Genomic DNA, 18,729 nt, shown 5'->3' with positions numbered 1-18,729 from the left:
CAAGGGAAATTAGGGATGGACAATAAATGTTGGTCTTGCCAGCGACGCTCACATCCCAAGAACGAATAAAAAAAAACACATAGCTCAGACACAAAAATAAACAAGCAAAACACAGACACACAGCTCTGAAAATAAAGACACAATCAGAGCCTGACACATTTGCCACTTCCAAGTTTTCCATTAAGCAGCTGTTTGTCAATATTGCCAACAGCTCTTTCCTCAACTGCAATGAGTTAGGGTGCCAGTTCCCAGCACTAAACAGTGTGTATGCCAGCCAATTCCTGCTATTCAACAGTAAACTGGCAGTCAGTCCATACTGTTAATACTTTCTTGGTGGGATATATTTTAAATGATCATTCCAAAAAAAAACCTTAAAAGTTAGCCCCCATTAAATATAATGAAGAAATATCAATTATTAATCACAGTGCAAAATTCATTTACCAATATAACTCACCATTAGTCATCATCACTGCAAAGCACTGAAGGTTTTTGTCACCAAATTACATTTAAGGCAGCATTAAGATGCACATTACAGGAGAAGGGATGTGCAGGCAACATTATCGGGAATGTAGAAGGCATTAATGGTTTAGAAATCCATCTTGGGTGGCAGTACGAGCAAGCAATATAGCATGATCACCCATTCTACACCCACCAGAAAATCAATTCAATTGAAATATGGGAACTGAATATTGGGTAGGGCGTGTAACCAGCAGACAGTGCAATACCACTCGTTCCATGCTGCCGCACAAGACAAATTTTGACCCTGCTACATTTATACAAAATTTGAAAACACCTCAAATTTCTCCGACCAACTGAGCACCTCACATTATTTAGCTTTTAAAACTTCCTTTGAAAAAAAAATATTGCTCTAGATATAAGCATTTGAGATATACGTGTGTGTGTGTGTACTGTCTGAGTATATTTCCAAAAGTTGCCTGACAGTGACATTTATCCTTTGAAGAAACTGGTACATTACATATATGCATCCTGTTAAGACACAGTCTCTGGAAGGTTGCCACCAGCCTGAAAAGTTAACTCTATTTGTATCTCCACAGAGGCTGCCAGATCTGCTGAGTATTTCCAGCATTTTCTATTGTTATTTCAGCTTTCCAGCATCCGCAATATTTTCCTCCTATAAATCTAACACTCACTTCCTATAACATTTTTGCCATCATGGTATTTCCAACAAACATGCCTGTCACCCCTGTTAGAAGCTGTCAGTCATGCTTAGGAAACCACCTACATATTCCATTCAGCTCTCATTAAATTCTCTCGACTCTTTTTCCCATCCACAGCAGGACCACCTTGACAGCTGGGGGGGAAAAAAATTTGGACCCCTCACTCATTGCTGTCCCTCAGCTTCCCCCTCCTCCAGACCCACTGTCACCTCCACCATCACTCCCTGAAAGTCCCTTTCAGCACATCAGGAATGGCAGGTGGGGTAGGTGGGAATTGGCTAAGTCTTGTACTTTACTCAGAATGAAGCGTGAAGTTCATGATTACTGTATTTTACTTTGTGGCTTCCTCTGTACTCCTGGGCTTTAAAAAATGGTGAGTGATAAAAATGAACTTTTAAATAATAATCAATGCCATTGATAGCCAATCAATAATCCAATTTACACGTCTACCATTGCAGTCAATGCAAATAAAAAGCACGAGAGATATAAATTGGGCTGTCGATTCGCTATTGCGTGTTTTACACGATCTCACAAAGTCAATCTAGTCACCCCACCGCCACCACCTGGTTTGATTTAGTCCTTTGGCATAAATCAGTTGCCCTGATAGTAAATCAGACAGACAGGTGTTTCTGCAGCTGCAGATGTGAATCCAGAATGGTATGTTGTCTCCCTGGTGCCAGGACTAAGGATGTCACTGAGCGGCTGCAGAGCACTCTGATGGGGGAGGGTGAACTGCCAGAGATCGTGGCCCATATCGATACCAATAACATAGATAGAAAGAGGGGTAAGGTCCTGCAGGCAGAGCTTAGGGACCTAGGAAAGAAACTAGCAAGCAGGACCTTAAAAGTAGTAATCTCCGGATTACTCCCATTACCACGTGCTAGTGAGTATAAAAATAGGAGGATAGAGCAGATGGAGAGATGGTGTAGGAAGGAGGGGTTTAGATTACTGGGACATTTAGACCATTCTGGGGAGATGGGACTTGAACAGATTGCACTCAACAGAGCTGGGGCCAATTTGCTAGTGCTATTGGGGAGAGTTTAAACTAACTTGGCAAGGGTGTGGGAACTAGGAGGCAATATTAGACTGGAAAAAGATGCACAGCTCTAGGAGAGACAGATAGCACTACAGTAGGATATAGTAAGGTATTAGGCGGAGTCAGTGTAAAAGGGAATGTAATAAGGTCTAAATTAAGTTTACTGTGCATGTATGTGAATGCACGGAGTGTGGTAAATAAGGCTGGCGAGCTGCAGGTGCAGATGGCCACTTGGAAATATGATGTCACGGTGATAACGGAGACCAGCTCAAAAAAGGGCAGGACTGGGTACTAAATATTCCTTGATACAATGTGTTCTGGAAGGACTGGGAAGGAAAGAAAGGAGGAGGGGTAGCAGTATTGATTGAGAACATTACAGTGCTGGAAAGAGAGGATATCCTAGAGTGGTCAAGGACAGAAACTATTTGGTTAGATCTACAAAACAATACAGGTACCATTACACCATCGGGTGTATTCTATGGGCCACTAACTATGGGAATAATATAGAGGAACAAATTTGTAAGGAAATTACAGGGAGGTGCAAGAATGATAGAGTATTCATAATTATTCTAATATAGACCAGGATAGTAATAGTGTAAATGGCGAACAGGGGGAAGAGTTTATGAAGTGTGATCAGGGTAATTTTCCAGATCAGTATGTTTCTCACCCAATGAGGAAGGAGGAAGGGAGCATTGCTGGATCTGCTTCTGGGGAAAGAGGTGTGTCAAGTACATCAAGTGTCAGTAGGGGAACATTTAAGGGACATTGATCATAGTATCACAAGGTTTTGGCTATGGAAAAGAAAAAGGAGCAATCCAGAGTAGAAATATTTAATTGAGAGAGAGCCAAGTTCAATGGGGTGAGAATGGATCTGGCCCAGGTATATTGGAATCAAAGATTGGCAGGCAAAACTGCAACAGAACAATGGAGATAGTTTGGGTACAGTCGAGGTACATTCCCATGAGAGGGAAAGGTAGGACAAACAAATCCAGAGAGCTCCTTGGATGATGAAAGAGATAGAGAGTAAGATGAAGAAGAAAAAGGATGCATATGACAGAGGTCAGGTGGATAATACAATTGAGAACTAGGCTGAATATAGAAAGTCCAGAGGGGAAGTGAAAAAAGAAATAAGAGCAGCAAAGAGAGAGCATGAGAAGAGACTGACAGCTAACATAAAAGGGAATCCAGAAGTTTTCCAATAGGCATATAAATAGTGAAAGGGTGGTAAAAGGAGAAGTGGGGCCGATTAGGGACCAAAAAGGAGATGGAGGCAGAGGGCATGGCTGAGGTTCTAAATGAGTACTTGGCATCTGTCTTTACCAAAGAAGAAGATGCTACACAAGTCATAATGAAAGAGGGGGTAGTTGAGACACTGGATGGGCTAAAAATTGATAAAGAGGAGATATTAGGTTGGCTGGCTGCACTTAAAGTTGATAAATTACCAGGACTGGATGAGATGCACCAAGGAAAGTAAGGGTGGAAATTGTGGAGGCACAGGCTACAATCCTTCAATCCTTCTTAGATATAGGGGTAGTGCCAGAGGACTGGAGAATTGTAAATGTTACACCCTTGTCCTAAGTGTGTTGGCACTAATCAAACAGAGGCGGCTTCAGTGGATCAGACAGGTCCGCAGGATAGAAGACGGTTGCGTATCCAAGGATCTTCTGCATGGCAAGGTAGCTGGGGCCAGACGACCAGTGGGGTGCCCAAAGCTCCACTTCAAGGATGCTTGCATGCGTGACATGAAGGCCCTAAATGTCGACTATCGCACCTGGGAGTCACTAGCTGGCGAAAGAGGGAAATGGCGACACATCCTGTGGACTGGTGGGCACTACCACGATGACCAGTTACTACAGCAGCTTGGCAACAGCAGCCAATGTCAAAAACAATAACGCACAGCATCACTTGGCAGCTTCACGTGCAGCACTTGTGGCAGAAACTGCCTCTCAAGGATTGTCCTTCACAGCCATCAACAAAGGTGCACCAAGAGAAGACACCCCCCCACCTAAATGGATTGTTTACTGCATGTCCATCATCTTTCGTAGATGGAAGGATGCCAACCAACAAATACCCCTGTCCAAAAATGGGTGTAAGGACAAGCCCAGCAACTACAGAGCTTTATAAATAGGTACATAGAGTATAAAAGCAAGGAAGTTATGAAGAACCTGTATAAAATACTTGTTTGGCCTCAACTGGAGTATTGTGTACAATTCTGGGCACCACACTTTCAGAAGGATGAGAAGCCATTTGTGAAGGTGCAGAAAAGATTCACGAGAATGGTTCGAGGGATGGGAAACTTCAGTTATGTGAATAGATTGGAAAAGCTGGGGCTGTTCTCCTTGGAGAAGAGATAATTAAGAGGAGGTTTGATAGAGGTGTTCAAAATGATGGGTCCGGACAGAATGGATAGGCAGAAACTGTTCCCGTTGGCAGAAGGGTTGAGAACCAGAGGATCCCGACATAAGGTGACTGGCAAAAGAAGCAATCGTGACATGAGGAGAGACCTTTCTATGCAGCGAGTGATGAGGATCTGGAATGGAATGCACTGCCTGAGAGTGTGGTGGAGGCAGATTCAATCAAGGCCTTCAAAAGAGAATTGGATAATTATCTGAAGAGAATAAATTTACAGGGCTGCAAGGAAAAGGCAGGGGAATGTGACGAGGTAAGTTGCTCTTGCAGAGTGCTAGCACAGACACAACAGGCTGAATGATCTCCTTCTGAGTTGTAACCATTCTATGTTTCTTGGGATAAACAGTATAAACTGGGTGAGGAAGACTACGGGGGATCTATTCGTACATCTTTACACATATTTCATCATGCACTGTATCAATTTCAGGAAGTTTCGAATACAGTAACCTTTTTACATGGACTAAGCTGCAGAATTTGTGTTATAATCTCTTGTTACTCTTTCAATGACTAACCTTTATAGTGGGCGGTGCAGTGGTTAGCACCGCAGCCTCACAGCTCCAGCGACCCGGGTTCAATTCTGGGTACTGCCTGTGTGGAGTTTGCAAGTTCTCCCTGTGTCTGCGTGGGTTTTCTCCGGGTGCTCCGGTTTCCTCCCACAGCCAAAGACTTGCAGGTTGATAGGTAAATTGGCCATTATAAATTGCCCCTAGTATAGGTAGGTGGTAGGGAAATATAGGGACAGGTGGAGATGTGGTAGGAATATGGAATTAGTGTAGGATTAGTATAAACAGGTCGGCACAGACTCGGTGGACTGAAGGGCCTGTTTCAGTGCTGTATCTCTAAATACTAAAAAAATACTAAAGACGGCATCTACTCAAAGAAAGAGTAATTACCCATAAATAGAGTCACATCTCCATCTTCCCTTGCAGTTTGCTCTACTTAAAAAATATACTCATATTTTAGCTGTAACAATGAGATCATCAGAGAACTAACTGGTTGGGAGCAGCAGCTGGGCCAGAAGCTGTAATGGTCATTAAGGAACAGTAAAGCTGCTGATTAAAATTGGAATGCTCAATTGAGCCTGTGGCTTGCAATGTGAATGTTAATTCCAAACTCTCTCACTCTTTAACACCATTATGCACCGATCCAACTTCACAACTGGCACGATACTCTCTTGTTCCCATGTTTTTCTTTCTTTTAAATTTCTACAAGAGCAGGCATTTTCTGTCAAATCTAGCAGCTGGTGAGATAAATGGGACTAACAGACCATGGCAGTACTTGCTAAACATGATGTTACTGAGGAGGAGGTTGTCACAAAATGGCTGCTCCCCCAATGCCTCACACAGGATTTTCAATAGGAGGTTATTTTTTACTGACAGGAAAAGTCCCTTAGATCTGACAAGCCTGACCCTTTTCCACAGAATAACCCTTCTTATTCATTCTAACACTCTAATCCTTCTACTTGCAAAATTCAACTAATTGACTCTTTGAAAGCATCGTAGACAACAGCCAGAGAATGAGAAAATTAGGAACCGAGGTAGCCCTTTTTAGAACCTCTAATATCACATGACAAACCAGTGAATCTCTTTCCCCTTTAAGTTTAGCGTAAGTTCCTAAATGGCCATGATGCGTTTGCAACAATACTCACTCATTGAGCAGAGGAATGGACGTTCTCCTCTTGGTCTTCTGGACCATGTTGGCCTGATTCCGCAACGAAATGCGAATGACAGATGGAGCGAGCTTACACGGCTCCCCGTCCACCTGCATTGGAATCGACTTGTACGTCGTTAGTGTCACTTCACGGCACTGGTTGAGCCGTTCCCCATGTCCGCCAACTTGCAGAGCAGCCTTGGTTACAACAGAAATTGAGAGAAAGTCAATTCAACAAAGAGACAAGTGTTGATGAGAAGGAAGAGTTAAAGGAAAATTATCAGGATCAGATTACATTTCCTTAACAGATGCTGCAGTCACTTCAAGGACCTCTGGTAGAAGTTGCAGGATTAGAATCCATTGTGAAACATAAAAGCAGCCTCGACAGTGGGTATTAACTTACTGTCCAGGGAGAGTGGGGATCACTCAGAAAGCTGATCAGGAAATGTGAATCATGGCAATTCAGGAAATCAGAGCAGAAAAATCTTTGGTCAGATATTGGGAACTGAATAATATCTGAACACAGCACATATTGCATCCACACTTATAGCGAGCATCCATGCTTAACAGGAGCAAAGGCAGGAAAGTGGAGGTGAGGTGCAGATCAGGCATGATCTAATAGAATGGTGGAGCAGACCCGAGGGGCTGAATGGCCTACTCCTGTTTCTATGTACTCTGCCATGCAGGTTGGGATGTTCCCAGGCCACGCTGTTCCTAATGTTACTAACTAACCGGTAAATATCAGTAAGGAGGGATAAACATTCCACAGCCAACACAGGCCAATCCAAGGATCCAAGGCAACAAAGACGTACCAATGATGCCATGGTGAAGCCAATCACCTCGATGCAACCATCGTCATGGCGCTGTGGCTCAAAATCATGATGCTCGCCTGGATTCCCCCATGGCACAGTGCCCGCACAGTACCTGCAAGTACAATACAGCAAAAGGACTTTGTTGTGGGATTTTAAGAACACACTTGTTAAAATAATCACCGGATATGTAGATGGGTCAAAGTTCAGCAGCAGTCGTCTCCACTCACCAGGACTGTGTGGTTATTATTTCAGGTTCAAACTCTGCACCTTCTGACTCAGAGGTGGAAATGCTACCACAAAGTCAAAGGCTCACTCTTGGTTCTGAGGTAGAGTGAAGTCACAAGCCACTTCCCAGCCAATCAGCAGTCTCATTAAGGCTAATATGTAATCAACTATGGAGCAGATTTCCCTTCCCACCCCGAACCCAACTCCCTACTCCACTCCCCACCATTCCTGTACGGTCAGGGCTGTCATAGTCATTTTAAAATTCAACTCTATAAGGTAACATTAATGATTCTGGACAGCTTCAAAATTTTGAAATGCTGTGCCCCGCCAGCAAAGGGCACTCCTAGCATTACCTGACCACCTAAAAGGGCAGCTTTCCAAAGGCCTGAGATTTAAATCAGCACTTATTTCTACTTTTTATGGCTCCTTTAAAGATTAATTCATTTTGTCCACATCTCCCTCCTGAGATGGAGAGGGCAGTCAGATGACTTTCTAAGGTGGCAGTGCTGCTGAGAGACTACACACTCAGGGCATGCATGAGCCACCCAGCTGCTTGTCTCCCATTAGGTTTCCACCTTAATGTTTTATAGTGCCTGACTGCAGGGCTGCCACTTGGATGGGAAACAGGAGCTCCAAACCCAATGTCTAACACTCTGGCCGGAATTTGACACCACCCCAGCGAGCCGGATGGGGGTGGTGTAAAATGGAGCGGGAGGCCTCTGGCCAACTTTACAGAGGTCGGGGGGAGGCGAGAAATGGTCCGACTGCCCAAGGCCAATCAAGGCCCTTAAGTGGCCACTTAACGGCCTTTGCCCGCCTCCACGGGTATTTTACCCATGGTAAGCAGGCATGCTGGGGATGTGGAAGGCCATCCCCGCCTCCCAGCTCACCCCCAGGACTGAAGACCCATCCGCCCTAAACCAACACCCTTGTCTCACCGGGACATGACCGATCACTCTGGTGAGGCATCCAAAACCTACCTTGGATCCTGGCTCCATGGCATCCTCCTTAGTCGGCTGGGCTGCAGTCCCAGTAGTGGCCACCGCTCTCGGTGGTGCTGCTGGGACTAAAAACTGCCGCCCCAATGATTGGCCGGCAGCTCAATGAGGCGGGACTTCCTCCCTCAAGCGAGTAGAAGTCCCGCCTCAGACCAGTTAAAGCCTGGGGACCCGTAAAATGCGGGACAGATTCCCCAGGCTAGGCGAAAGAGGGTTCGCCACTGACTTTTATGTTGGTGGCCAGCGCCGTCCGCCTGAGGTAAAATTCGAGCCTCTGTGTCTTCACCATTCACACCATGGAGGAAATGCTTCAAAGGTTTTATGTGAAAGACCTAAAATGAAAGAAGTCCTTTTTCTCCATAAGATCATCATCATGAGCACGTTCTATGCTGAATTATGATTTTTTTAATCCCTCGGTTGGCAACCTGAATTAAACTTTTTTAAAAAAGCAAAGAACTGATAAAAGATGACTGCTAACAGCTAAAATGACTATCGCAATTTGCATCTTAATACCAAACATTCCAATGTATCGAGGTGCAGACGCAAGTCTGGTAAATCTCCAGACCCAAACAATGGCCTGAGAATTTTGAATGGGCTACCCGTCCTGCCTTCATTAACATGACATTAAAGGCAATCTTGGAACATTAACACTGGTGGAGATGGACCACTCAAGGGGTAATCACTGAAACAATAGGACAGAGAGAGAATGGAATTATTAGATCTGATCTAATTAAGTTGCAAAAGAGAGAATACACTGGGCCATCATGTGACAGATTCTCCATTTGTGTGAAACTAGCTGCTCCTTCTCTCCACAGACAGACAAGCACCAGAGACTGACTAGTAAGGAACCAGGTGGGGACCCCTCCCCACCCCCCACTCTCTCTCTCTCCAGGCGACCTTGCAAGTTGGAACCCTGCCTGCTGGCTGCAACCATCCAAGCCTATCATTGCTGCAGCCAGAAACCCTGGGAAGAAAACCAGTTGCATCACTGTATCCAAGAAAACCCTGAACCATTAGACAAATCTACCAGCCAGAAACTTCAGGACCACCAAGTTCATCTGGAAGACAACTGAATCACCAGACTCTACAGACTGTATACCCTTTTTAAAATTGTTCCAGACTCTAATCCAACCAATCTACTCATCTCCACTCTGTAACCTATTTGTGTGTGTGTGTGATTCCCATGTGTGTGGGTGTGAAAGTTGGAGCGTAGTTTATTATTTTTACTTAGATCAGGTTTTGGTTTTTGGAGAAAGCGTTGAGGCCTGGAGCGAGTTGCTGAGGGGGGAGAGCGGCTAGTGAGGCGGGAGCGAGTGACAGGGATCAAGCTTCAGCCTCAAAGTCACCCATTCAGCCGCTTCCTCCAGCCAAATGGGGGACTGGATATCTGCGTTATCGCGCATGCGCGAAGATGGACCAGGCGCGGATACGCAATGACATTGACACTGCGCGATGAAGTCATCCCATGCAAGCGTCACTTAGCCCTGGCAAGATGTAGTTGCGCATCTGGCGCACTCTGATGATGTCAGCGGGCCACTGCGATGTCAGGAATCACTTTGTTTCTCTTTACCCCTCCTACACCCCTCTCTTCTATCATCATACCTCCTTTCACTTCTTCCCTCTCAGGTATTCTTCCCTCCCAATTTCCTACCCCAACCCTTCAGTACTCCTCAACCTTCCTGCTTGCTTGCTGTCTCTTTTGACTCCCTCTTACATAAGCCTACAGTTTCCTTCTGTGTCTCTTTGGGCATCCTCCGATGGACTCATTGAGGCATTCGGCACTGGCTCATTATTAGCCGCAACCCTAATGGCCCCATCCCACCCTCTCTTTGACTTTCCCGCACAGTGAGCTCGCTGGAGGCTAATCTTGCCAATTTCCCTCCTGTCCAATTCACCCCTACCACAGCTGATTCTGTGGACTCTGCTCTCACAACCACTCTACACATCTCCCTCCAGAATGTCTGTTCACTTGCGAACAAGAACCTTGCAATCCATGAATTTATTGTGGATGATTGCATCGACATCATGGCCTTAATGGAAATCAGGCTGAGGGGTGATGACACCTTACCCCTTAATGAAGCCTCCCCGCCAGCTACATCTTCCACCACTTGTCTCGTCAAGACTCTCATGCTGGCAGTGTAGCACTCATCACCAGATCACACCTTGGTCTGATCCCCTGCTCCTCGGCACTTTCTCCTCCTTTGAGCATCTCACCTCTCATTCAAAATCATCGTTCTCTATCGCCCTCCCAAGTGCGATAAGAATTTGCTCACCGAGATATCCTCAGTGCTTTCCTCCTTCAGCTTCTGAATGATTTCTCATCCTCCGTGATTTCAACCTCCATCTCAACTCATCATGTTCTCTCTCCTCTCAGTTCACTGCCCTCTCATCCTTCCTAAATCTCTCCTTCCATGTAAACTCCCCAACCTGTCATAGCCAAACCCTTGAACTTGCCATCTCAAGTAGTCTTGCTAGTCTCATCGTATCAATCACAGATCAGGCCATCTCTGATCACTTTCTTGCATCAGTCTCCACCAACATTCCCCTTTTACACCCCGACCCTACTTCCTTCTGTATTCGCCCCTTGAAAAAACTATACCCCAATTCACTTACAACTGCACTTTCAAAATCTCAACTGTCAGCCTTTGGCCCTCCATTCGCCACATTTCTGCAGCTACTGATTTGCTCAGCCTCATCCTTATCTCTACCTTTGATGTCCTAGTCCCCACTAAAACTATGTCTCTGTCTCAACCTGGCCATTCCCCTGATCTGGCCCTCATCTCCGGTCCCTTAAGTCCAAGGGCTGCAGACTTGAAAGGATAGGGGAGACAACTGGTTTAACAATCCAAAGCCAGATCTGGCTGGACCACATCAAGTATTATCAGGTCTTGTCCTCGTCTGCCAAAACTCCTTATTACTTCAGGATCATCCTGGAATGTAAAGATAACCCCCGGCTTCTTTTCTCTACTGTAAACCGTCTTCTTAAACCCCTCTCCCTGTCTCCTTCATCCTCCCCTCCAACAATAAGTGCGAGGAGCTCATAGACTTCTTTGTCACAAAGATCGAGACCAATCGATCAGCTGCCTCTGCTGTGTCCCTCCCTTCCACTAGCTCACTGGGCAAAACTCCTTCTAAAGTTCCCCATTACCCTCGCATCTTTCTCTAGTTTCTCTCCTATCTCCCTCATGCCTTCTCCAAGCTCAGCCTGTCCATGAGGCCCACCGTTACGAACGTTAGACTTTGTAACATGATTATGGTTTTAAAAAATTGCGATTTTTAAAAATTTACATGGAGTCCCGGAAGGTCAGGTGACCTTACATCCACTCGGCTAAAGGACAAGACATATCAAAGACCTTTTTTGGGGGGCAAAAAAAGAGACTGCAGGGATAAGACCTGAAGAATAACGGGGTTCACCCTCCCAGACTTTTGGGTCGTAAAACAAGGAGTCAGTGATTCTGATGATGCAAATGTACCAAGCAGCTGTTAACAGCTGGGAACAAAGGAAGGCTCGGGTGTCTCTGTGAAACCAGATTTCTGGACTTTGCATATTGGAACAGGACAATAAGCTACTGACTTTTGAGTCCAGATAAATTTGACAGATTTTCTGATGGCAGACAGGCTGTAAGAGAAGAAACAAGCGGTTGTGGCCTCAAGGCAAATTGTAAGAAGGGAACCCAATGGTTGCAGCCTCAAGAGAGAGAGGGATGACATCTGCTCTCGGAAGCCTGAGACAGCTGAAAGCTGCGAAGACCTGACCCTGTTTTGAAAGTTGAAGCTTGTGGAGAAGTAGAAGACCAGCAGGATTGCCAGGAATTGCCTCATTCACTGACGTCTTGGTCAGAGGGGCTCGAGAAGTGAGTGAAGAGGACACTGATTTTTGAAAAGGTCTGGGAGATCCAGCCCATTGCTACTGGGAGGAGTTTGAGACTTCTAACTTCACCATCAAAAAGGACTGTGTAACGTATAAGTGCAGCGTGAGGTTTTCAAGTATTTTAATATGTAAAGAAAATACCTTTCTTTGTTATCTGGGGGTATCAGTTATTTACAAAGTACTATTTGGTTAATGTAGATTTCTTTTAGTTTAGACGTTATAAACAAACTTTTAAAACATGAAATCTTGTATAATTCTTTAAATTGGACTGGGGGTTCATATCTCATATTTTAGCGGTAACAGTCTCACTAAGGTCGTAACATCCACCTCCTGCTATCTCGACCCTATTCCCACTAAACTGCTGGCCACCCAACTTCCCCTTCAGGCTCCCATGCTAGCTGATATGAATAATTCTCTGCCCTTAGGTGCTGTCCCTCTCTCCTTTAAATTTTCCGTCATCAGGCCTCTCCTCAAAAAAAGCAACCCTTGACCCCGCCATCCTTGCAAACCCCTGCCCCATCTCCAACCTCCCTTTCCCATCCACAGTCCTTGAACGTTCTGTCGCCTCCCAAATCTGTGCCCATCTCTCCTGGAATTCCGTGTTTGAATTCCTCCAATCAGGTTCCGCCCCTGCCACAGCGCCGAAACAGCTCTTATCAAAGTGACAAATGACATCAGTAGTGACTGTGACAGAGATAAACTTTCCTTCCTCGTTCTTCATGACCTGTCTGCAGCCTTTGACACAGTTGACCACACCATCCTCCTCTAACACCTCTCCACAGTCGTCCAGCTGGGAGGAATTGCTCTCATCTGGTTCCATTTTCATCGATCTAATCATAGCCAGAGAATCACTTATAATGGCTTCTCTTCCTGCTCCCACATCGTTACTTGTAGTGTCCCCCACGGATCTAAACCTTGTTCTCCTCCTGTTTCTCATCTACACACGGTCCCTTAGCGACATCATCCGAAATCACAGCATTAGGTTTCAAACGTACACTGATGACACCCAGCTCCACCTCACCACCACCTCTCTCGCTCAACTCCTCCACTGCTGCTAAATTATCAGACTGCTTATCGGACACCCAGTACTGGATGAGCAAACGTTTTCTCCAATTAAATATTGGGAAGACTGAAGCCATTGTTTTCGGTTCGCACTCCAAATCCCATTCTCAAGCTACCGACTCCATCTCTCTCCCTGGCAGCAGTTTGAGATTAAGCCAGTCTGTTTGAGATCTTGGTGTCACATTTGACCCCAAGATGAGCTTCTGATTACACATTAGCGCATCGCTAAGACCACCGATTTCCACCTCTGTAACATCGCCTGACTCCACCCCATCTTAGCTTATCAGCATCTGAAACCCTCATTCATGCCTTTGTTAACTCTCGACTTGACTATTCCAACGCACTCCTGGTTGGTCTCCCACATTCTACCCTCAATAAACTTGAGGTTATCCAAATCTCTGCTGCCCGTGTCTTAATTCACACCAAGTCCTGTTCCCCTATCACCCCTGTGCTCACTGACTTACATTGACTCCCAGTCAAGCAACATCTTGATTTTAAAATTCTCATCCTTGCTTTCAAAACCCTCCATGGTCTCACCCCTCCCTATCTTTGTAACCTCCTCCAGTCCCACAACACTCTGAGATACCTGCGCTCATCTAATTCTGCCCTCCTGAACATCCTGATTTTAATCACTCCACCATTGGTGGCTCTGCCTTCAGTTGGCTAGGCCCTAAGCTCTGGAATTCCCTCCCTACATTTCTTCTGGCCTCCCTACCTCACTTTCCTCCTTTAAGACACTCCTCAAAACCTACCTCTTTGACCAAGCTTTAGGTCATCTGACCTCATGTTTCCTTATATGGCTCAATGTCATATTTTGTTTTATAATCTACCTGTGAAGTGTCATGGGGCATATTATATGTTAAAGTAACTATATAAATTGTTGTTGTTGATTATCTAATCTTTTTGACTGCAGTGGTGAAAATAATGATCAAGTGGAAATCTCTAATTTGGCAGAGGTCACTGTGAACTCTTTTCAGAGCAATTAAAGCATTTTATGACACATTTCATTATTTCAATCCATTAACCTGTGTGCTGGAACATCAGATCGCGGAGTGGGGGAGGGGAGGGCGAGACTGTCGGAGGCGCAGTCTTTTGGATAAGACATTAAACCAAGGATGTCCTCTCCAGCGGATGTAAAGAAATCCCATGGCAGTATTTTGAAGAATGGGGGAGTTCTCCATGGTCCTGGAGGGTGCATTTTACTAACCTATCTCCTTGGTAGACAGAAAGAAGAAGAAAGCAGGGGAAGGGATTTAAAAAAAAAACAAAGAGTCCTTTCATGCAGAAGTCTCCCCCTCCACCCCGTCGTAAATCAAGAAAGGAACAGCAGCAACTATCATGGGCTGGATGGTCCATGTGTCTGACTGAGCAGCATTGTTGTAGGGACTAAAAATTGGCACAATCTCACACACCTTTGGAGACAATGACAGGAAACTGCAAAATGAATTAGACCAACAATCTCTTCATCCTGGTTAAATTTAAATGATTACATTCAATTGTCTAGCAGTTTAAAAAAAAAATCTTTCCGGACAAATGATATTTTTCCCTCTGGTTGCAGAACAGACAGGTGAATTGAGTAAATGAGTATCATTTCACATGGATGATGCACACAGGGAAAGGAGCAGCAGCTCAAGTCTCCGAAACAGCGACTGCCCGAGTGGGCTATAGCCAACTCAAAAGGGTTAACATTCACAATCTGCTCTGCCAAACCACACTGGGACTCACGGGGCCAGCAAACTCAATTAATAACAGCTCAATAAATCAGAGTGCAGCCCTTCGACTGCCCTACACCTCCCCACAGCAGCGGTGCAGGATGGCCTTCCTCATTCTAAACTGACATCTTCTGCTTCACCCTAATTATATAGTTAAATCAAAAGAGACAACTGCGTCAATGGAACCCTCACTTCAGGTGCCCCATTTGCCATTTCTTCTGATTTATTTTCCCCCGATAGCCCAATCCACACTGCTTTCCAAGGATTACATCCCATTCCACAGACCGAGAAGAAGTGGAAGGGGAGCCTGCTCCTACCTAGGCATTGCTGTTCTGTAACATCTCTTTCGAAGATGCATCAGATCAACCAAGAGTGACTTGACTCCTGTTAGCCCCAGCCTTCTGGTGTCCCCCCCGCAATCCTCCCACTAACAATGAACCAGGCTCAACTCCATGCTGAAGACCCGACACACTAAGCACCAGAGTAATTCAGTGTGTAATTCGAATCACAGGGTGTTCCTAACCTCAATTGTGTTACTGCAGTTTGGTGCCAAGTACAGGCCAGAGGCTTCACGACAGAGTGCATGAAAGAAAAAAATCAGAGGGCCAACTACGTGGTCTGCTCGCCTCTGCCTCCCAGTGGTTAGTTAAGGAGCTGAACTAATCAAGTCTCTAGCCAGTCCACTCAGCTGGAGAGCTGGATGGTGCAGTGAGAGATTAAAAGCTGGTATTATAAATGGGAAATGATAAATGAGGCTGCAGAGTGGAGGTCAGAGGCCAGGTGACATTCCACAGGGAATGGGAAGCCAGAAAAACAAAAGATCGTCTTAGAAGAGAACAGCACAACTTTTTCCAAAATGTTGAGCACTGGTTCCTTAGACATTTGAGCCTTAAAATAAAAAACGTCTGATTTTCAATGACAACAATCACTCCAGTTCAAAGATAACTTTGATGGTCTGATCCTACATCACTGCCATTTCACATGTACCTCTGGACAAGTGGAGTGTTATTCACTGACTCACCTGATGGTGTCAGTGTCCTAAGCCGACCCAAATCTGCTCTTTGTTGTTTCATGAAATACGAGCTGGTGTGTAAGTTAAGACTCGAAGAGGTTTTCATTGCTACAGACCATTGTGTAAACCAGGCCCACCACCTGACATACAGAGGCTCTGCAGAGCCTCATGGGATACTGAATACCACAAATCTCAATGTCATCATTTCAGCTGGCCTGGCAGAGGTTTGAGTATAGGCCCAATGCCCAGAATGGGAGGGGAGAAAAAATGAACTTAACTTGGGGACAAAGTATCTAGGCATCATTGAGCTGATTCACTGACTGGCAGCATCATCGCATCCTACACACTAGGCAGGTTGGCATGGTGGAGGTTTGTTTTAGGAACCTTACCTTGGAATGTTCAGGAATACAATGCACTGTAGCTTTAGTTCCTGAATCTTTGATGTCAGGTCTGTCCCGTCACACTGTTAACAATAAGGAGCAGGAGAAAGATGATGTTTGTGAATCAGCCTAAAGGACTACTGCATTTTTTGTGTGATGCATCTAACTGGGACACCATTTAGCCCTTCACTGCTGAAATCTAAAATGTCCAATATAGTGGTTTACAACACTTCTCCCATCCCACCCCCATCATACCTGGTCACACTGTGATTAATAACCGTTTCTACTGTCCAGTGTTTAAACCGGTATTGCAATTAAAACATAACTTAAACACATAGCTACAATCTACTGAACCTGTTTTACAGAACTTTCTCTTATTCCCTTAGAAGCAAGCACATTACCTCCAACTCAGTGCAGCCCCTATCAATGTACATAAGACAGTTAACAGAAATGATTGTGCATGGAATTGGAGAAAACCTATTGACTTAGATGGTAAATTGGTTAGGAGGTAGGAGACAGCGTAGGGATAAATGGGTATGGACTCCAATTGGCAGAATGTGACTCCTCTGGTAGTTCCTCCTACTTTGCACATATCACCTTGTTCCACCTCTCTCGCCTCTCATTTAAAATCTTCATTCTCTACTGCCCACCCAAGCACCATAAAAATGTTCTCACTGAAATATCTTCACTGCATTCCTCCCTCAGCCTCTGCAACTGAGCAACATCTCATCCTCTGTGATTTCAACCTTCATCTCAACTCATTGCACTCTCTCTGCCCACCTATCGTCCCTTAATCTCTCCCCAACCCATCTTCATGGCCAAACCCTTGACCTGGCCATCTCTTGCGTCCTCGCTACTCCCATTGGTATCAATCACAGATAAGCCCATATCTGATCATTTCCTTGAATTAACTCTTCGCCCACATTCCCCCTTCCCTGTCCCAATCCTATTCCTTTCTGTATCCGTCCTTAGAAAAAAACTCGCCCAAATTCACTTCCAATTTCACTTTCATAATCCCAAGCCTTTGACCTAGTGTTCACCGTGCCATTTCTTCAGTTACAGATTTTCTCAACCATTCCCTCACCTCCAACTGGGATGTCCCAGTCCACATTAAAACCATTTGCTCTCACTGGTCGATCCCCCAGAAGTCCAAGGGTCACAGACTTGAATGGATATGGCAGACAACTGATTTAGCCATCCACCAGCAGATCCTGCTTTCATCTGAGAAAACTGTTCACTATCCCAGGATAGTTCTGGAATACAAAACTAACTCATGGCTTCTTTTCTCGACTGCAAACCATCTTATTTAACTCCTCTCCCTGTTTCCTCTCCTCTACCCTCACCTCTAACATATGCCAGGAGCTAATGAACTTTATCACGAAGATCAAGACCATCTGCCTCTGCTGCTTTCCTCCCTTTCTCTCGCCCACTGGGCCAAACATCCTCAAAATGCCCTCCTTGCCCTAGCCTTGAATTCGCATCTTTCTCTAGTTTCACTCCCTCACGCCCTCTCCAAACTCATCTTGTACCCGAGACCCACCTCCTGCTTCCTTGACTCTATTCCCACTAATCTATTGACTATCCAACATCCCCTCTGCTCCCCATGTTAGCTGATATGGTTAACCGTTTTCTCTCTTCAGCTGCTATCCCACTCTCTGTTAAATTTGCCGTCATCACCCCTCGGCTCAAAAAAAACAACCCTGGACCCCCACTGTCCTCGACTGTATTGTCGCCTCCCAAATAAGTGCCGATCTTTACTGAAACTCAATGTTTGAATCCCTCCAATCAAGTTTCTGTCCCTGCCACAGTATCGAAACGCCTCTTATCGATGTCACAAATGACATCCTATGTGACTGTGACAAAGGTAAACTACCCCTCCTTGGCCTACATGACCTATCTGCAGCCTTGACACAGTTGACCACAAAAACCCTCCTTCAACACCTCTCCACTGCTGTCCAGCTGGGTGAGCCTGCACTCGCCTGGCTCCATATGAGCACAGTATCATTAGCAATGTCTTCTCTTTCCACTCCCACACCATTACCTCTAGTGTTCCCCAAGGATCTATCCTTGGCCCCCTCCTACTTCCCATCTACTTGCTGTCCCTTGGCAACATCAGCCGAAAACACAATTTCAGTTTCCACACGTTCACTGACGATGCCCAGCTCTACTTTGCCACCAGCGTTTCCTCTAAGCTGCAGGGGTGTGTGGCCATGCAGCAATTCAGAACTTACCATGCAGGGAACTAACAGGCTGCGCACAACACAACCTTTAAGATGCTTGCGTGTGCAGCCGACTCCTCCACTGCTTCTAAATGATTAAACTGCTTGTCTGAAATGCAGTGCTGGGTGAGAAGTAATTTCCTCCAATTAAATATTGAGAAGAGC

General features: G+C 45.3%; 1 protein-coding gene across 7 annotated transcripts in view; it reads right to left on the bottom strand.

Moving 5' to 3' along the window:
- dgkza (diacylglycerol kinase, zeta a) overlaps window positions 1-18,729 on the bottom strand; it is a 656,642-nt gene that overhangs the window by 227,832 nt on the left and 410,081 nt on the right. For all 7 annotated transcript variants that reach the window (XM_068045966.1, XM_068045967.1, XM_068045963.1 and 4 more), the window contains 3 exons: window positions 16,355-16,428; window positions 7,086-7,197; window positions 6,272-6,471 (listed from right to left, as the gene is read on the bottom strand). In XM_068045966.1, coding sequence (XP_067902067.1) covers window positions 6,272-6,471; window positions 7,086-7,197; window positions 16,355-16,428 — 386 coding nt within the window. The remainder of the gene's footprint in view (window positions 1-6,271; window positions 6,472-7,085; window positions 7,198-16,354; window positions 16,429-18,729) is intronic.

Source organism: Heterodontus francisci, chromosome 14, assembly GCF_036365525.1.
Source record: "Heterodontus francisci isolate sHetFra1 chromosome 14, sHetFra1.hap1, whole genome shotgun sequence".
Classification (NCBI taxonomy): domain Eukaryota; kingdom Metazoa; phylum Chordata; class Chondrichthyes; order Heterodontiformes; family Heterodontidae; genus Heterodontus; species Heterodontus francisci.
This window is presented reverse-complemented; position numbering and strand designations above follow the sequence as displayed.